This window comes from Lampetra planeri, chromosome 50 (genome assembly GCF_965212315.1).
Source record: "Lampetra planeri chromosome 50, kcLamPlan1.2.h2, whole genome shotgun sequence".
Classification (NCBI taxonomy): domain Eukaryota; kingdom Metazoa; phylum Chordata; class Hyperoartia; order Petromyzontiformes; family Petromyzontidae; genus Lampetra; species Lampetra planeri.
In genome coordinates, this window is record NC_136156.1 from 197,403 (window position 1) to 216,150 (window position 18,748).

General features: G+C 48.0%; 1 protein-coding gene across 5 annotated transcripts in view; it reads right to left on the reverse strand.

The window, feature by feature from the left end:
* LOC144734162 (serine-protein kinase ATM-like) overlaps positions 1–18,748 on the reverse strand; it is a 71,141-nt gene that overhangs the window by 37,368 nt on the left and 15,025 nt on the right. For all 5 annotated transcript variants that reach the window (XM_078616235.1, XM_078616234.1, XM_078616232.1 and 2 more), the window contains exons 12-29: positions 16,867–17,148; positions 16,598–16,696; positions 16,048–16,300; positions 15,633–15,758; positions 15,174–15,305; positions 14,711–14,800; positions 14,029–14,185; positions 12,465–12,682; positions 11,578–11,660; positions 10,098–10,253; positions 9,628–9,703; positions 9,114–9,244; positions 7,616–7,736; positions 7,233–7,418; positions 6,257–6,417; positions 5,025–5,286; positions 3,797–3,909; positions 541–667 (exon numbers count right to left, since the gene is read on the reverse strand). In XM_078616235.1, the coding sequence (XP_078472361.1) occupies positions 541–667; positions 3,797–3,909; positions 5,025–5,286; positions 6,257–6,417; positions 7,233–7,418; positions 7,616–7,736; positions 9,114–9,244; positions 9,628–9,703; positions 10,098–10,253; positions 11,578–11,660; positions 12,465–12,682; positions 14,029–14,185; positions 14,711–14,800; positions 15,174–15,305; positions 15,633–15,758; positions 16,048–16,300; positions 16,598–16,696; positions 16,867–17,148 (2,773 nt within the window). The remainder of the gene's footprint in view (positions 1–540; positions 668–3,796; positions 3,910–5,024; positions 5,287–6,256; positions 6,418–7,232; positions 7,419–7,615; positions 7,737–9,113; positions 9,245–9,627; positions 9,704–10,097; positions 10,254–11,577; positions 11,661–12,464; positions 12,683–14,028; positions 14,186–14,710; positions 14,801–15,173; positions 15,306–15,632; positions 15,759–16,047; positions 16,301–16,597; positions 16,697–16,866; positions 17,149–18,748) is intronic.

The window sequence follows — 18,748 nt, forward strand, 5'->3', positions numbered from 1 at the left end:
ATTACTCTCTGTAGCTTCCAATTGTGTGAACCAGAGGTCACTTTGAAGGGACCTTTGAGGTAGATCTGCCAAATGGATACTTTTTCTCATAACAAGACCCGATAGCACGCTCGAGATAACATTTGGAAAATTTACAAAAAAAAAGATAACTATAGTGGTAATGGTAAGTGATGATGATGGTGGCAACAAAGCTGATAGAATAGATTATATTAATGATAATGGTGTTGAATTTTTTGCTGCTATTGATGATGATGAAAGTAGTGATGGTGCTGATAATGATGCTGCAGCAACCGACGCTGACAATGGCGGTAATGAAAGTGATTATGCTGCTGATGAAGATTATAGCGATGACAATGTTCCTGATAGATGATGCTGCTGATGATGAATGCATGATAATGCTGCTGCCAGTGATGACGATGATGAGGATGACTTGATAATTCCGATAATACAGAATGACGCTGCTACTGTTGATGACAATGACAAAGGGAGTGCTGATAAACGTGAGGCTAAACCGACCAGGACTGGGATTTGAACTCATACCGGCGTCCGTGCCAGGTGTCCAATGAGACTCTTGCCAACGCCGCCGTGGCACTTGCCCAGGTATTCCATGGAGGCACGAATCACGTAAGCGGAGAACGTGGGAGGGTTTGGAGCGGGGTCCAGCTCGCTGTGACGACCGCGACGACAAGTCAAGTCTAAATTAAACACTCCTCACAAATTCTAATGGCAAGAGCAGCCAACCAAGCACCAATGTGAGGCACAACTTGCTGTGAGCATCTCCCAGGAAGTAAACTAGTCCAAACCCTTCCCCCTTTCCTTAAAAAATACAAGGGTACCCAGTGCCATTCGTTTGTGAAGCCTCATCCTGCTGATGAGAATCTGTGACCTTGAAATTGCTCTACGATTGCCACATTCAAACAATTGCGTTCTGTAGGAGTTGAAGCTTGCATGTGGATACAAACGTTAAGAACTTGCTCGCCTCTCGATTGATGTATCCAATTAATTGTCTTCACGAAAAAAGATTCCCCATGTAAGCCTAACAGGCTGTTGGGGCAAGTGCTGTTAGCGAGCACCTATGAGGGCCAGCATGGATGATGAAGGCGTGGGTGGCCAGCACCACACCCGCCTTTGTCTCCCCAGTGGCGATGTTGACACATCGCACAAGGTAATCATTTGAGGCCGAGTCGACCGAGGGGAGGACCAGGACTGATTCAGATAATCGCCACTGGTGTTGGCCGTGAGTGGGAATCCAACTCGGGTTTGCAGCGTAGTGCAGCGCGCTAATTGCTACGCTATCATTCCTACCACCATTCGCCACTAAGTGGCGGTGACGTCACCACGAACCTTGTGCAAAGCTATGTGCATGTTGAGGCCACGTGAAGTGTCGAACGCCTGCTGGCAGGAGGTCACGGGGCAGACCCAGGTGCCACGGGTCGACTTACTGAGATGACTGAGATGACTGGCTGATGCACCACCTGTGCCCCCTACTGTAACAACTTGCTGTGCTTTAGCCACCCAGCGCTCCGCTCATTATTGTGAGCGTCGTTCCTCCACCCTCCATTGTTGTTGGAGGGCGACTGCCTCCAACTGCCCAGTAGCGTCCTCCACGAGCCTCCTCCACAGAGGCCGATCTTGACACCGCTGGTACCAGTCATCGGCAAGTCCACTCAGCTCCACATCCTCCTGTACCACATCACTACATCTCTTCTCTAGCCCGTGCCGCGCCTGTTTAGCCCCCTTGATCCGGCCGAACAAAAGCTGTTTAGGCATGCGGTGGCTGGGCATGCGGGCTACATGACCCAATGGTACAAAATACCCAGGCAAGTGCTTAGTTTTGGTGGGGCTGATGGTAAGTCCCCACCTCTTAGTGGCAAGCTCCAGGTTCAGCAGGAGCGCCTCCAACTCCTCATCTGATAGAGCAGCAATTACCAGATCATTGGCATTTATAACATGGTTGAGCAATAGGTAGCCATCCCTTGACCGCAACCGGGCATCAATCAGCCTCCCATTGTATCGACACCAAATGAAAATTTCTGAAGGCTTCACGAACTACGGTCGAAATAGATGGTAAATAATGTGGGAGCCAGAGGACATCTCTGTCGCACCCCACAGTGAACAGAGAATGGCTCCGATTCCCGGACACGTAGATTTACCCGGGCCCACTCAACATCATGAAGGTCCTTAATGATCGTGAGCAATGGGTCAGGGACTCCGAAAGCACGAAGAACAACCCAGAGCCCAAGCCTACAGATGATATCATAGGCCTTGACCAGGTCAATAATGCAGAGATGTAGGTCTTGTTGGAATTCCCTACACCTCTGCTGCAGCAGACGGAAAGAAAATATGGCATCTGTGCAGGACCGCCCTTTCCTGAAACGACATTGGGGCTCCGCAAGCCTCTCCTCAGCATGTCTGGCAAGGCGATGTTGAATAATCCTTGCCAGGACCTTTCCCGGCACACTGAGGAGTGAGATGCCCCTGTAGTTGTTACAGTCTGTGCGATCCCCTTTCTTAAAGAGGGGGACCACCAGGGCATCCTTCCAATCCCGCGGAACCCATCCAGTGGTTCAGACTGTTGTTATGATGTCATGTAGTGCAGTCTGTGCACAAACTCCACCCTCCCTGAGCATATCGCTTGGGAGATCATCTCTGCCTGGTGCCTTTCCTGGTCTCAGGCTTTGGATCGCCCTCAGTACTTTCTCAACAGATGGCACCTCAGCCAGCCATTCACAGGGGGTGACTTATTCTTCCAGTATTTGAGGCACCGCAGCCTCAGCAGGGTCCCCACTCTGTCCCACGATGTTTTCCAGGCTGTGGGATTTCCCCTCCCCCAGGACCCCACAGAAATGCTCAGCAAATCTGAAAACCTGTTCCTGGGGGTGGGAAATTGGATCACCGTTCTTTCCTCTAATGATGGTAATAGATGTGGCACTGCAGGTAACTTTTTTTATGGAATTAAAGAGAGATTTGTGATCGCGGGCCATTGAGGCAGACTCCATCTCCTCAGCAACCCGCGACGACCAACCATCGTTGCAGCGCCTCACGGCTCTCCGAACCTCCGAGCGAAGGCTGCGGTAAGCCTCCTCATTCTCTGTTGTGGGATGCTGTAGACGATGAGAGTGGGCCTGTCGCTTTTTCTCAGCCAGCCTGAACACCTCCTCTGTCAGCCAGGGTCTCTGAGGAGGTCTGGACCGTGTACCCAAAGCAGCCATTGCAGCTGCATGAGCCACAGTTCTAAACCTCGCCCATTTCCCCTCGACATCAGGAGGAGTGGGGGACGATGCCAACCCCAGCCGCAAGCGATGATGAAATTCTCGCTTGCAACTTTCATTAGCTAGCTGAGACCATGCCACAATAGGTTTGAATGGGGTCCTGGGTGTACACCCACCACCGGAGTGGAAGAATGGCAGGCACATCTTACAAGTCGATGCCCCATGTCCTTGACACCAGGTCCTGGTGTCAAGGACATGGGCCCGCATCTGCTGTTCCGTCCTTATGTAGTCCAGCAGATGTTCTTGCTTGGACCCGGCATGCAACCATGATGTTGTGTGGATGCGCCGATGCCAAAACAGCGTGTTGGTAATTACAAGCCCATGGGCTGCACAAAAATCTAGCAGCCTCCTCCTGTTGTTATTGAGCTGATCTGGCCCTTGGCTTCCAATCACTCCAGACCAGATGCTAGCATCATGACCAACTCGGGCATTGAAGTCACCCCACAAAACACACACACACGCACATCGTCTCAGAGGGCTCTCACCAGGTCAAAGCAAGAGGCCACTTCATGGTGTATTCTCACCTGGCATAGCGCCCAACATCTGACGGTTCGCCACACGTCGAGGGCTCATGCAAGGTCCCAAGTAACTCCGTCACAACCTCAGGCAGGTTCGCCTGCACCAGCTCATCTATCCTCTGCAAGGTTGTGGGGTTGGGAAGTGAGCAAAACAGGGAAGGCAAAGGATGGTTTTAAAAATGGGGATGTTGACTGTTAATCCCAAAATAGCTTGACAGACTGGTTTGTGACATATTATCTTAAGACTAAATTAGGGTCAGTTGATCAGGCTGTGGTTAAAGGAATACATTAAAGCCTGCTCCATTTGAAAGAAGTTATAAGCCACCAATCTGTCAATAATATCCATCAGAAACCGGCCATAGTCTGTCTACTGTCTTAACACTCCAACAGACAAATTTGTCAAGTCATTGCCGAGAAGCCCCATCAATTACCAGACCGTCTATAGTTTAAATATCCTGTCAAACCACTCAGTCTGTCAATAAGTCAAACATTGTCTAAAATGTCATCAGGGACTTGTCTGTCAGTTGTCCAAGACACCCCTTCAGTGACTGAGTGATCTGTCTATTGTCTAGAAACCACATCTGAAATGCAATCTGTCAGCCTATTGTCTAAAGACCCCACCAGACATCGTTATATCAGTCTAGTGTCTGACTTTTCCAAGACGAAGGTACTCTGCAAACCCACCGGCTATTATCAGAGATTTGTTCATGAAGTCATCCAGATATATAGACACAGACACAACTTCAACCGAGAAGATGGGTACTAAATGAGCAATCATTGGAAGGACGTTATTAACCAGCTAAAGTCTTAACTGACTGTGATGTTTCCATCCTACCTGTCTTTGTCAGCTGTTATTTCCGACTCTCTGTGTGTCTTTCTCTCTCTCTGTGCATCTCTCCCCAATCTGCCCTGCCTCCTCCCCCCCCCTTCTCTCTCCCCCTGCAGTCGACCTCTCCAGTGCTGCCGCAGTGGCCCACTTCACTCCAGTGCACCCGGGTGCTGCGGCGGGGTCCACTTTCTGCCCCCCCCTCTCCCCCCCTACTGCCGAGGCCTATATAACCTCTTGCCACGGCAGATCTCTCGCCTACTTCAGCAGTTCTTTCTTGCTGCGGTTGTCCCACCTGATGCGATCAAAACGTCGTGATCTATTATTTTTCTACCTTCCTGACTTTACCGAAAGAACCAAAGAGTATGTCTGACAAGAAGTGCACGTCTGTCCAAGAGTGGCACTTGCCTTCTTGCCGAGGCAGTCGTTGCGGCACAGGAATTCGTAGACGAGCACGGCCTCGGTCCTCTCGTGCCGCGCGGCCATCGCCGGATGCCCTTTGCCCTCCTCCCCCTCCTCCACGAAAAGGGGCAGCACGCGGGTGAAAAGGCGCGGGAAGGCGCGGACAAGGGCGTCGCGCCAATCCACGCCCATCGCTGCGCTTGCCGCACGCACGCCATTAAAGTCCTGTCGCATGGCCAGGCGTGGTACCACCTCCAGCCAGTGCCGCCTGCGACACAGAGAGGACGGAGGAGCAGCTGCGTTGATAGCGTTTTCTCATGATCGTTCATGTGCAGCCATTTTGTCAGGAGCTACCCATGCCATGGGTGTCGAGAGGGTTATTTGACCATGCTTTGCCCTACTGATCAGACAAGCTGAGCATAGATGTACAGTACAACTATGTATTTTGCCGCACTGCCTTCTGCTGCTTCCCCCGCAGTCGATAACAGCCTGCGAAACATGGTGGTCACCCATCCAAGCACTATCCAGGATAGTAGCCTGCTCAGCTTCTGACATCTAATGGGATCGGGCAAGATCCAAGCGATTTGGCCATGCGATGTAACAATGACCCCAATGGATTCACCCACCTCTGTATTTTACTCTTACTACTTGCAGTCTGTGTCAATTTTATAATGAATGAAAAAATATTTTCAGCCCTTTGTCAATTTACCTCGGGATGTGGGCCTCCCGATGCCATGTCAGTATTAGGAGTTGTTTGACATTACTTCACCAGTGCGGGTTCGTGAAGTGGGGAGCACGTCTGGTTCAGATACTACTTGCAACTAACATTAACCAGTCAGAAATCAAACTCGGGTTGGCAAGTTACTAGTGGGCTGCCACGCTGCCAAACTCGCCATGGATATTTTATGAGATACCTATTGTACTACTGTCATCAGTTGGACACTTACCGATTTATTTTGTCTATTGTCTAACACATATGGTTGTTAGACAACAGACTGGCAAACTGGTATCTTATGAGTTCTTTAGACAAAACACTGACAGATCAGAGTCTGATAATAGACAATAATATGTCAGTTGTCCCTGATATGATCTTTTGGTAATGAGACAGGCCTCTGATGTAGTATTTAGCCAACATACTTGAGTACAACAGAGAGTGGTTTGGAAAGTGTCTATGTAATGTTGAGGGGGAAGAGTGTGCGAGATGGCGAGTGAGTGGGTGAACTGGGGAACGAGCTCACCTGTAAAACTCCTCCACCGTGTCGCATTCCAGGAGCTGGAAGGGAAAGTTCTCCAGCGTCTTTCTGTCCGAGAGCCAGTGGTGAAGCAGGTAGCCCAGATGAGACTCCAGGTAGCGAGTCGGACTGGCTTGATTCAAGGCCAAAGACACCACCCGCACTGCCTGCACAGCAACAACAAAAGCAGCAGTGGCAAAATAACATTTCAGTCGATGGACATTTGATGATTTAATAAAAAATGTAAAGCGTTGGGAGAAAGAGATCTATTAAATTGGCAAATAAGTGGTTCAGTAGTGTCATCTTGGAGAACTTTTTCTGGACACAATGCCATGTAGAACTGGTAGTAAAAAGAATATAATCTGGATTGAGTGCAGTAGTTGGAAGCACAGATTCAAGCAAGCGCATAGACATACTCATACACAAATCTACACTCCTTAGAAGCAGTCACAACTGCGCTCAAAAAGGCAAAGAGACTTTTGGGGCAAGTGCTATTCACGAGCACCTATGAAGGCTGGAATTGTACGCAATGGGGTGGTGTGGCCAGCAACATTCCCAGCTGTCTCCCCAATGCTGAAGTTTACACGCTGGAGGGACTAATTTAAGGCAGTGCACTAACCACCGCACTCCTGCTTCCCACACACACGGACGAGTGTTCACACATGTTTGCACCTTCATGTGTGGGCCATCACAGCCCACAAAAATCCCCAGTAAAGCCTTAACAGACTGTTGGGGCAAGTGCTGTGAGCGAGCAATTATAGAGGCCAGCACGGCAAACGAGGGGGTAGGTGGCCACCACCACGCCCGAACGCCATTGTCTCACCAGGTACTCATTTCGGGGTGAGTCTACCTAGGGGAGGCCTAGGACCAGACCAGATAATCGTCACTGGTGTTGACCGTGAGCGGGAACATAATTCAGGTCACAGAGTAACTGCTACACTACACCCCACACACACACATGTACTCACACACACGGTCCCACCTTCGCGATGACAGTGATGGCTACGCCGTGTCTCAGCTGTGCCTGCACCATTGCATACAGCGCCTGCTTCTCACACAGCGAGCTGCAGCGAGCCACTGTGCCCAGCGCCGCCAGTAGCACCGACGCGCCGTTGGGTTCAGAATCCACACACTTGTCCTCGGGTTGGTCCGTGCCCTGCTCCTTCACCTGCCAAGAGAGAGAGTAATAGGAGTGATGGTTGGGGCATTGCTCAGCTACGGAGCAGACCGAATGTTGTATGCATGTTGAACGTCTGAGTTTTGAATCTAGATTTAAAAGTGGATTCCTAATATTGGAAGGAACAACGTTCCAGATGGCTGTTGTGGTGCCCGAATGGACGGTCATGACACCAGTGGCTCACTCACCGCGGTGCGTAGGCACGTAAACACCTTCTCCCGTACTCGCTCAAACGAGTCCTGCTGCACAGCTGGCGGCAGCGGCTGCCACTCAGCTGAGAGGCCGTCACCCGCCCGCTGTAGAAACAGCCTGGCATACACAGGGAAACATTCGGTGCTGCCGCAAACCGTGTGGGCCTGAGCTACTTACAAATCACTGCTCTCTGTTTTATAATGCACACATGCTGTGTGTTACTGCTGTGAGTAGTGTATCTGGAGTGTCAATGTGTTCGTGTGTATTTCTGTACACAGTGTAATCTACGGTATGTTCAATAGGAAAAGCGCTCTGCCGTGGCGCTATGAGGTGGAAGTTAGCTCTTTTTGAATGGTGTTAGGAGGGTGAGTTTTAAAAAGGAGAAATGAACTAACGTGGACACCCTCTGAATTGGTAATGAATGTCCGCCATCTTGACACTCCCACTTAATGTTCAGCAAGGCAGCTCCACAGAACGTGAGCTCTTGTAACGAAGCGCTCTAGGGTTAAAGGTCGAGAAATAGACAAGTGCTCTGGATTGCTCTCAAGCGCTATGCCCATTTGAGCACACCGCTGGTGTGTTAACGTGTGTGCGTCTAGAAATCACGACTTCCTGCGCATCTAGTCTTGACTGTGTGCACCTGAGGATATGGTAGTCTGATAGTGTCAAGTAACACATACCTGCAAATTGCATGGAATGAACACCACATTGCAGTCAACACATAACGACATTAATAAATAATTGACCGGCGTATAAACGCTGATTCAATTAGAAAGTTCTCTCGCCGAAACAGTTCCACATGCTGTGTGAGTTTTAATTAAATATTTTATTAAGTTGAAACTGGCGGGCATGTTGGAGCATGCTTGGGAGATTGCCTGTTTGGGTTTTTACTCTCGGGACACTCAAACTGTTATGAATTTCGGATGGAAGAGCCTAGTTATCGTTTGCGCAAAAGGATGTTTGTGATTTTTTTTAATGTATACATTTGTAGACCAAGTGAATATGGAGATCGAGGCAGAACTAGAGAAGAGAGAAAAGTAGAGTCAAGACAGACAAATAGAGAGAAAAATAATGGCAGATTTAGACAAAGACGCAGAGGCAAGGAGAGATAGAGTAGGTGGAAAAACAGATTCAGAGGTAGAGAGACACAAATGGAGACAAAATAGGACGAGAGACCGCAACAAACGATTGACAGAGGGAGACAAACACAGATATACAGTGATAGATACAGAGGCAGAGGCATACAGATAGACAAAGAGAAAGACAGAGAGACAGGAAGAAAATGTTTAAATGGGACAGAAGAAAAACGAAAACAGAGACTTACCTAATTATTGGAAGAAATCCACAAAAAAATATACTAACCTGTTTCAAATAAAAATTTGGCTGAATGACGAATTGGGTGTGTCCCTAATATACACCGATGCCTTCTGCGCACCCAGCCTTCAACACAACCAACACACAGGCGACAGTAACGGGTTGGAGTGGCAGGTGCACCTATGGAGTGCCTGGGCCGCCAGCATGCGCACACGGTGCTGCCTGTCGCCCAGGAACTCTGGGAAGGCCTCTCGGACGGGCAGGGCGGTGCTCTCGACCTCCAGGATGGCCCACCTGCACTGTGCGTCCACCTGCACGCGAAGTACGGATATCAGAATATCTATACTGGAGGAATCCGGATGAGCTATGAAGCTCTTTTTTACAGATGTCCACGGGTAGATGGAAACGTGAGGACAGCAACTCGCATGCTGCGTAGGTGACGCACGGACACTCTTGGCCACCAATGATAAAGCATCATCAAATCATAAGTACCTACAATATTCACAGCATTCTGTGAGTGCAAGGCTATCTTTGTACATAGTCTGCTGATTGACAATGACAATAATGCAATATTTTATTATTTAGGTAAGAATGATACGAGGAGTGTTGTGGGGCTCCATTGAGCCTACTGTCACTGGTCACTTCATTCAATTCCTCATTTGTTTTCTTAATTACTTCACCACCGGGACGATACCTCAAGCATCGTGGCCATGCATGTAAGCAAGGCGGCTCGCACTGCAGCCGTGCACTGCCCCTTGCCGCGGAGTAACCTGGGAAGCAACAGAAACAATAAAATGCATCAAATGAGTGGAATTTATGGTCCGCACTCAATCCAGAAACTTCATCCGACACGACACTTGCGTTCTCCCAACTTACTCTAACGCCACACTCAAATCGCTCCTGCAAATCATTTAACTGCCCCTGGAATTACCTCCACAAGCAAACCACCGAGCAGTGGAATTGGCCAAACATCTTGAAAAAGTCTTGACACTCGGTGAGGCTCTCCTGAATAAAGGGCATGATTATCATTTTGCGTGTTCATATTTGACTCTCCAGAGCAGGTGCGCCGAGCGGTATGCTGCATAGGACTGGCTCACTGGTGCTGGTTTCATTGCAAGGAGACAGTGGGGTATGAGGTGTCAGGGGTGGGAAGTTAACATCTACCAAAAGCCGGAGAGTGCAGCCCGAAGTTTCTGACGGGCATCTGTGAGGTCTCTGTCTGACCCCGAGGTGCAACCCAGAGCACGAATGAGCGGGGGCAGCCGGCACAGCAGTGCGGCACACACTTCCTGATCGCTGCGGTAGTGCGAGCAAATGGTCCTGTGCAGAGCATACGCACATCGAACAGCACAAGGTGACGTCAGCAGGGCTTCGTATGTAACGATTCATGCATCCACCGATAAAAATCAGTTCCTACCCAGATGAGCATCTGGCATATGCTCATAATATTTGTCATGAGCATAAGAATCGGTTTGAATAAAAAAAATCGAACATTCAGTTATTAATATAAATTCTTCACTACATCAACAAAATGTATGTCATTTTGCTGTTACTTCTGTATCACTCTGTAACCCAGGACCTCACTTGTGAATGAGATGTTTAGTCTCAATCATATCTCACTTGGTTTCAATAAAATAACTTATACTGGTAGGAACGAAGTGGACCAGACCACCAATAGATTATATCGTCCGTCCGTCCGTCCGTGTATCAACATCGCCCCCTACTGCAAACACTTGGCAGGACCCTACAAAAACCTTTTGACTCAGTGGGGCTTTCCTGGCTTAACAAGTGTAATAATACATTATATTTATATTCTTTGGTTATTCGTTCCTACCAGCCCACCCCGCAGGGTCCTGTTTAAATGAATGGATGCTTTAAACTGTCTAAAACATACTTCTAAGCCATGTATGTTCAGATGGGTCCATCATCGCATTACAGAGTTGACACATACCACACAGCAAGCAAAACAGAATCGGTGAGTAAATCAAACTGTAATGCTGAAACGGATTGACTTGTGATAGTGTAAGTATCCATTTAAGATCTTACATGACGAGGGCAGTGGTATGAATACCATGAATGTCTACCCACCATTCATGAAAGATTTAGAGTCATTCACAAGGGTATACACATAAAGTAATAAGAAGTGATAATAAAAGGTCAAAATGCCCTTATATTGGTTACGGGCCAATGATGTAAATTACACATGACAATGGAATAAATCTGCAGTCAAGGTTAAAAAACTAAATACTGTTTCAAATAAACAATGGAACAAAAGAAAACTATTTTTTTAACCTTCACTGCAGAAACTCATTTATGAAGGTCTACAATTGCCAAATCCACATCCGAACAGAGGAGTTAGAGCACCATTCCTAAGGAATGTGAACTAGGCTTTGCACGTAGGCTTTCGCGACCAATATTATTCATAAAATAGGTTTTTGGGTCAGATCGCGTTGTTTATAAATGTGTCGTAACACTCCACCACCTGACACAGCCAAACAGTAAAAAATGTGTTTGGCCGTGTTGGGTGGTGGAGGGTTACGACACATTTATAAACAACACGATCCGACCCAAAAACCTATATTATGAATAGGCTTTGCATTCCCTACTTTAAAATTCCACAATCAAGCAACACCGAGTTCAACACCTGAGCGAGGTAAGCAAGGAGCTGTAGTCCATGCCGAAGGGGTCTCCTCCTGTACTTGGAAATTTCTCAAGCAGGCAGAGGTACTGTGGACATGACAAATGGAATTAATGTTATTTGTGCCATGTTATGGTCACCAGGGTTTAGAGCACTGCACCCAGAGTCGGCACGCCCTTGTAAACTCACTCGCGGAGGCCCCCTTCTCCCACCCGGCTCCCCCCCGGCCGACCCTCTTTGTCTTCCCAATGCAATGCCTCAACACTTCTCCGCCCTCCAAGTTTTCGTCGTCCCCCAGTTACGATTAAGGCTACTACAACCTCTCCTGAACACTTCCGCCTGTTCTCCTGGCACTAAAACTACAGCGCCACTTTAAACAACCCCATTCTTCATCTCAAATCACGATAATTCTACGTACAATTTTATAATCTGCACTCCTTCAATGGTGGAGTAGCAAAACTACACGAACTCTTTTCTGAAGCCCTCTCATGGTGAGCAGACCTCGACAGTGGCATTTAGCTATTGAACACATTGCCATGAGCAAGAATAGCGGGCAGCCCGTCATTTCGATGGGGTGACAATACACTCTCACGACACCCGTCTGACCCTCGCCACTCGCCAGATTATACGGTAGAGTGGGAAGCCCCCTACAACCGCACACAGCCCTACCTAACGGCACAAGACCTTCCCTTTTCTCTACAAATTATCTACATATATTGCATATATTACCAACTACGTAAAGAGAATGTCACATTGCATTTTTACATTGTTTTGAGATGTGGTTGTATTTAGATACGAGAAAAACCCAAGCATTTTATATTGTGATCAGTGCCGTCTCGGTGCTACAATACGGCGCACGAGCCGCCTGGCCTTGTTGCCAGAGCTGTATTCACCATCCGAACGTGCACAGCCCTCTTGAGGTCCAACTGCGCCGGGCTGCACAGGGTCAGAAGGCCACACCTCAGCTGGCTGGGGTTGAACTGGGGGGCGGTGCCTGAGACTCGGGCCGCCACAGATGCGCCGTGCGCGCACGCACACAGGAAGGCAGTCGTGTCCAGAGCCAGCTGATCGGCACGGCTCAGCTGCTCGTCCGAAAGCACACACAGGGGCACTGCGGGGGGCAAAGGGCAGAGGCGGCAAGATCAGAGCGGAGCATTGCCAGCTAAGGAATTTTAGAAGAGTGTGTGTATGAGAGACGGCAAAAGGAACGCATTTATTAGCTAATTAGAGAATGTACACAGATTGATGACATCATTCAACTGTTGAGTATTGCAGGGCACATAGCTAGAAGGGATGATGGCCAATGTTCAATCACAGTGGCAGCCAAGGAACGGATCGCATCCGAGAGAAAGTCCATACTGGATGTTGTAACGATGAAATCAGCTTGAGTGCAGCTGCTCGCTGTATTATTACATTGCAGGATCGCGAGAGACGGCAATTGCTTTTGGAGGGAGGCCTTCAGCCAGCAACGTATTAACCGAGGCTGATGATGAAGGCATGTGTAAATGTACAGCCCTTTGTCAATCCACTGCTGGATGAGGGCCTTCTCACACAGTGTGGGTCCAAGCAAACCGCGTTGTACAGCTGGGCACACCGCGTCATAAAGCAGTAATGCCAACTAGGATGTGAATGAATAATGACCAGGATTTGAACTCAAAACCTTTTGACTATAAGTTGAGGAATTTAACCATTTTATGAACTTTACTCTCCATACAAGGTAGTATGTAACTGCATTAAATATATACTGACTGGATTTCCTGGAATGCAGTTGCTGACTGGTTAAGAATAAGAGCACTCGACCACATCATAATGCTCCCACACATTTTCAGTGGTGGCCTTGACAGAATCAAAAGAAAAAAAACATGTACAACATGACATACTTTTCGAGGAGTTATTGACAACAAATGTAGAGACTATAACATTCCCATCACCAACAATGTGGTTTAATGACATGTGACTGAATCCCACATTCGAAACCAGCATCTCAGGATTGTTAGCTCAGAGATCATCCGTGACCTCATCAACCCAGACACCCGACATGAGCATGAAGAGTTCTCAAGCTATCACTCTTTTTGGAGGCTCAACCAGGAACACGCGGTCAGCTGACAGCCCCTCCTTCAGTTAGTCCCACCCACTTTGTATTAACCACACCCATTCAATCACTAGCCCCACCTACACAGAATGGCCTCATGCTTTATATTGGCTCCTAGGTCCTTGCCTACTCCTCTGCCAACACCACTACTCAATTAGCTTGGCCCATGAGGCTCGAACATTTTAAACCGGGACAAAATCTCATATTTTATCAATACGTAAATAGTCACAAGCACAGCCTTTCTGAACATGGGACGGTCCAAACGAGAGGATGTTTGGTAGCATTGATGAGATATCCAGGGACTCCATTGAATCGGAAACTCATGTCAGTTTTACAATAATGGTGTTTGCACATTTTTGTTTAACCTGCTCCAACTTGACTTCCGGCACCGTCTTCACAGCTCTCCCCACCACGACCCAAGTTGTCACCGAGCATTTCTAGGTCACTGGAATTAGAGGTTGTTGCTGTGGTGCTAGTGTCCATATCATCTGAAAAAAGGTCGGTTGACCCAACTTGCTTGTCCTGGAGTCAACAAATGAAGAGTTAATTTAGAATCTTGAAGTTAAAATATCAGTGGAGCAATCAATGCATTTTAAGTGTAACAATAACAGAAAACTTGATTCGGAAAGCTAAAGTATCAAACGTTGGTAAAAAAAATATATGCAGATACAATTACTGAGAGTGTTCATTGGTTCAGGGATTAAATGGTATTTCACTTCAGAAATTAAACGAAACTCTAGGTGTATAGCAGTGGTTAGATTGCAAATTAAAATCCTGGTTGGAGTAGGCTCAGCTCATCTACCCCTTTGGGTCTACGAAATGAGTACCACATATTGGGAAGTCAACACTGGTCATATAAAATAGAAACCTGCCCTTACAGCAGAGATACTGAAAATCTGCCACTGGATTATGGCAGGCAACAGAATGAGCACCAGCTCATTGCTTGTTAATTGACGTAAACTATTTACCTAAAAATGTCATAAACATATAATCTGCAGAGGCAGTGTGTAATCATGTCATGCATATTTAATCATAAGCTGCCCTTACCATATGCTTGACAAGCCCCAGCAGGTCAGTGATGAAACACGCAGGGATGGTGAGCAGGAAGAGCGAAGACGCCAACTGCCCCAAAGGATCCTGGGGGAATAAAAGTTTTTTTTTTTACAGAAAAGCGTGTTATCGTGGTCTTAAAAAGACTCCAATGTTGTAAGATGCAGGTGTTCACTTTGGAATAGTTACAAGGTATAGCAGATAAAGCCAGCAATGGAAAGGAGTGGTGGCATCAACAAAATTGGTCTGAATGGCTTCCTGATATCAGTTCTTCTATAACACTTCAGTAAAGTGTTAAATAAAAATTCAAAATATTAGTCCAAATCCTACTGATGGTTCACATTGTCAAGCTAAGCAATCCACCTGTCATTGGGTGAGACAACGAGACTAACGCTATTGTCTATGATGGCATGACATGTGTGGAAGAATGCTCTTCCAAGGAGTCACGAGTCACCCGAACCTGTGTGGAGTCCAGGGCTCCAACAGCGGAAGTGCACGACGCCACGAGAGCCTTGATCGCGCACGCCACATGGCTCTCGGTCGCCTTGCTTACATTGGTGCTGACGAACTCACCCACCGACCGCATCAGCAGCTGTGGATATAAGTGGTGACAAAGGATACAAATAAACAATAAACCCCACACTCAGGCAAGCAATCTGGATTGCATGTCTCAGTTGACAGCCACAAGGCAATATTATGAACTTCATCTTCTCTGGCAAGGACTAGTATTTCCAAAAACAACCAATATTGACTTCCTATTTGTTAATGATCTTGGAAAAAAGGGTGGACGAAGTCAACTCATAAATGGAATGTGAGCTCATGACTAAGTTAGAGTTGATCATTGGTAAAGTAATCAGATAGTTCAGCTGTTATTCACATGATCATCATAGGCCAGGACAAAGGTGGTGGATGCTCATACCTTAGCTTTCTCAAGTAGCACACTTTTTCTGCCAGCATCATCAGCGTCCGCCCCCACCAGTCGGAACCCAGCCACCAATCCACAGAGCAAGGCAGCACCACGAGCCAGACACTCTGGAGGCACCGGCTGGATAGGCATAAACACAGTGACCCCATCTCGCACATGTGTCTACGAGCCTCTCATTTGACACTGCCATTTCCAATCGCAATCTTTACTATGTGATATTCAAAATGTGGTTATCAATGTAAAAGATGGAGATTTGTACACACACACAGAATGACAGGGAACGCGCAAGAGCCAAGCAGAGCAAGACAGATCAAAGCGAAATAGAAACAGAGGAAAACAGAGGGAGAAAGACAGATAAATAAAAAAAAAATCAGAGAATCAGAGAGACAGGAAACAGACAGCGACTCACCTGGACGTCCTGGCCTCCAATGAGGCTTTCGGCGAACGCCACCACCTTTTCCTCGAGGATGAATCTCACAGGGGTCATGACCTTTGATCCGGCCATGACCCCAGTGTGTATGGATGCCGTGCTCAAGTGCGTGGCATTTGCGTGGCCAGGCAGTGTAGGCTCGGGGTCGGAGACCTCGAAGGTGGACAGAAGGAAGAGCTCCTCCATTTGTGCCAGGCCTTCGTCACGAGGGTAGTAGGTGTTGTCTTCGTTGCTGAGAAGTGAGGATTCAAATGGGGAGGACTGTGAGCTACAACAATCTTAGAGTCAGGTATGCAGGCACACAAGCTCAACAGCTCACATTTTTGAAGATGGACAATGCTCATCACTGCAGCACAACTGTTGTGAATTCAAAACGGCAAAAGAGTGATGCCACTTGAGCACTACCTTGAGTGAAGTCAGTGTTATTGCAATCAACTTTTGTTCATAATAACACCCTGCAGAAATTAACAGAGCTACTATCGGAATATTCGGTATGCTGGTCGAGTGGCGAATTATGTTAAACACGTGCCTGAAATCCGTATCAGAGAAGATCGTCCGAGCTGCAGCCCGGTTATCCTTTAGAGTCAGGCAAACGAGCGCACGGGACACCAGGAAAGGGGGAAAATCTCTGGGAACAAAAGGTGGAGAGAACACAAACAAAACCAATCATTTATTTTACAAGATGGCTATAAGTTACATATTTATGTTTTTAATTCCTCAAGATTCCTTTGACATCAATAAAGCCAACAACAGCAGCAGCAGCACCAAGGTTGACACGTGGTTCCTTTCTGCCCTCACCCTTGCAAGACAGCTGGAGGCTCGATCTTCTCGGTGCCGTCCTCGCTCGGAGAGCTCTGCCTCGCCAGCAGCCATGCCATGAGGCTGCGGCGGAGCGTGGGGTCCCGCCTGTCGCCCTCCGTCCACGCCGCCTCTTCGGCGCTCTCCTGGGAGGTGCTTTCGCTGCCGTCCGATACCAAGACCGGCTGCCAACTGGCAGCCAGCGCCGCCACCGCCGCCGTGCCGCCCTCTGCCGGCACCATCTGCCGTGACACGAGCCGGAGCAGGAGCTCCACCGCAGAGCTGGAAAACAATGCACGCGATCGTGCACATACGGAGTCAGTAATGGCGATTCGACAGTTTGGGGGTCATCGCGGCTGGTGTTCAATGGCTGCACTCACGCACAGATCAACCCACAGTAGTCGATCTAATGAGAGCCAAAAATTGGAAATACATTGAGTCACAAAACTTCATGTACATCTGCATCCCTTTAGGATGAGAACCTCCCGACGCCTGCACATGACATTTGGATAATGTATTATCGATTTACTTACTTAACCAGGAAAGCTACACCGAGTCATTGGACTCTTTTTCAGGAGGGTCCTGCATTGTGTTTTTATTTTAAGATGTTTTCAGCCAATTAATAAGCTGTTTATACACATTCCGGGGGAACCCGGAAAAAACTCACATGCGAGAGGGCAACACTATCGCCATACTGATGGAAACAGATGGTGATTAGTTCACTTGCTGTATCGCCTTCTCTTGGTGAGCCAGGATATGGCACCTCGCCGTCCATCCGTCGCCTCCACAGTACTGGATTACAGTATGCACCACCCCCACCTGGCTTGTTTTACCATACTTCACCACACTGCTCAGTTCAGGTTCGCGAAGATGAGCATAGATGTAGAAGCATAATAGTGTAGTGACGCACTTCGCAGACACTAAAATGGGAGGCACTCTGTTGATTAAAATCTTCACAGGCACAGGGAACACGATACTTAGGTCAGGACAGCAACAGGCTGCCTGACCCACAACGCTGCAGCCTCGCTCCCCCTTGGCTACGCCCCCCTTCTAGGACCTCCTAGAAGGTTCCCGGGCTTCTCCCGCACCCCCTGCGTCCCCTTCTCCCCACATCCCTTCCTCCCGCCTACCCCCTCACCTGCTGGCCGACAGGGTTGCCATGGCAGCCGAACCCATTTTTGCCAGCAGCCAGCGCAAAACGCCGTAGTGACCCATTACATGTCACTACAATAGTAAAGTGCAACAATGGAGTTTGCTGCCCTGCCCCTTTACTGCCCACCACATTACTACTACTATTTTTATTTTAACAGCTAAGGCCCACTGAGATCTATAACTCTTATTCAGAAGCCACCTGGCCACAAATGATAGCCGAATCAAGTGGCTCATCATGTGGTAGTTGTATAGCAGCCACATATTCTAAACGCATGTTTCTAAATGAGGAGGGAAAACCAGAGGGCCCGGATAAAAATCCACGCAACCACAGCGAGAACATGCAAACTCCAAAATATACAGGCTTCACGGTCAAGATCGAATCCACGAGCTGTATACCAGGCGAGGTAGTGGATGTCGCCACCGCGGCACCCCGAGCTTCACAATCCCATTACAACCTGTTTGTGTTTGGTGGTCACCTTTCCAAGCATAAACCAGTCTCAACCTGCTTAACTGCCAAGAACTGAAAAGACCAGGTGCATTCCAGGCAATCTGGTCACAAGGCAAGATTCCTAATGAGAGGTACGCAATCCAATTAAGACAAAACAAATGATTTAGGACGCCATAATCTGTGCTTAGTTTGTTGTCCTTCTCCCGCACCTCTGATTTGTACGGACGCACACGTGTAAAGATGGACAACAGGAAAATGAAAAGTGTATTGTTCGGAAAATGA